The 331-nt window shown below is 55.6% G+C and overlaps 1 protein-coding gene across 1 annotated transcript in view; it reads right to left on the bottom strand.

The window, feature by feature from the left end:
* Nucleotides 1–331, bottom strand: part of prune (prune exopolyphosphatase) — a gene marked incomplete in the record, with an annotated part of 3,271 nt that overhangs the window by 1,819 nt on the left and 1,121 nt on the right. The window contains 1 exon segment of the mRNA XM_035681478.1: nt 50–331. Within this exon segment, the coding sequence (XP_035537371.1) occupies nt 50–331 (282 nt within the window).

Genomic DNA, 331 nt, shown 5'->3' with positions numbered 1-331 from the left:
ACAGGAGACATTAACACCTGTAGAGGACACACAGGTGAACGTGTCTCACCGTACAGCAGCAGAGCTAGTTGTCTGTCCAGGATCTCGGGCGCTCTGGACAGAATCCGCTCTGTTACCAAGGTAGCACAAGACGCCACCGTCTCCATGGTAACAGGACATGCGAAGGAGGCGGCTCTCTGTAGCTGATGGTGGTCGATGACCTCTACTACCGCCCCCTCCAGGTCACTGTCGGTACTGAAGAACAGGAAACGAGTCATAAGATCAGCAGGCGGTTCATGCAGGACATTGTGGTCCACCAGCGTCAGCACCAGCTTCCTGTCGCCATGGAGAC

This window comes from Morone saxatilis, unplaced genomic scaffold (assembly GCF_004916995.1).
Source record: "Morone saxatilis isolate NCDOM2014 unplaced genomic scaffold, NCSU_SB_2.0 Contig9, whole genome shotgun sequence".
NCBI classification, from domain to species: domain Eukaryota; kingdom Metazoa; phylum Chordata; class Actinopteri; family Moronidae; genus Morone; species Morone saxatilis.
This window is presented reverse-complemented; position numbering and strand designations above follow the sequence as displayed.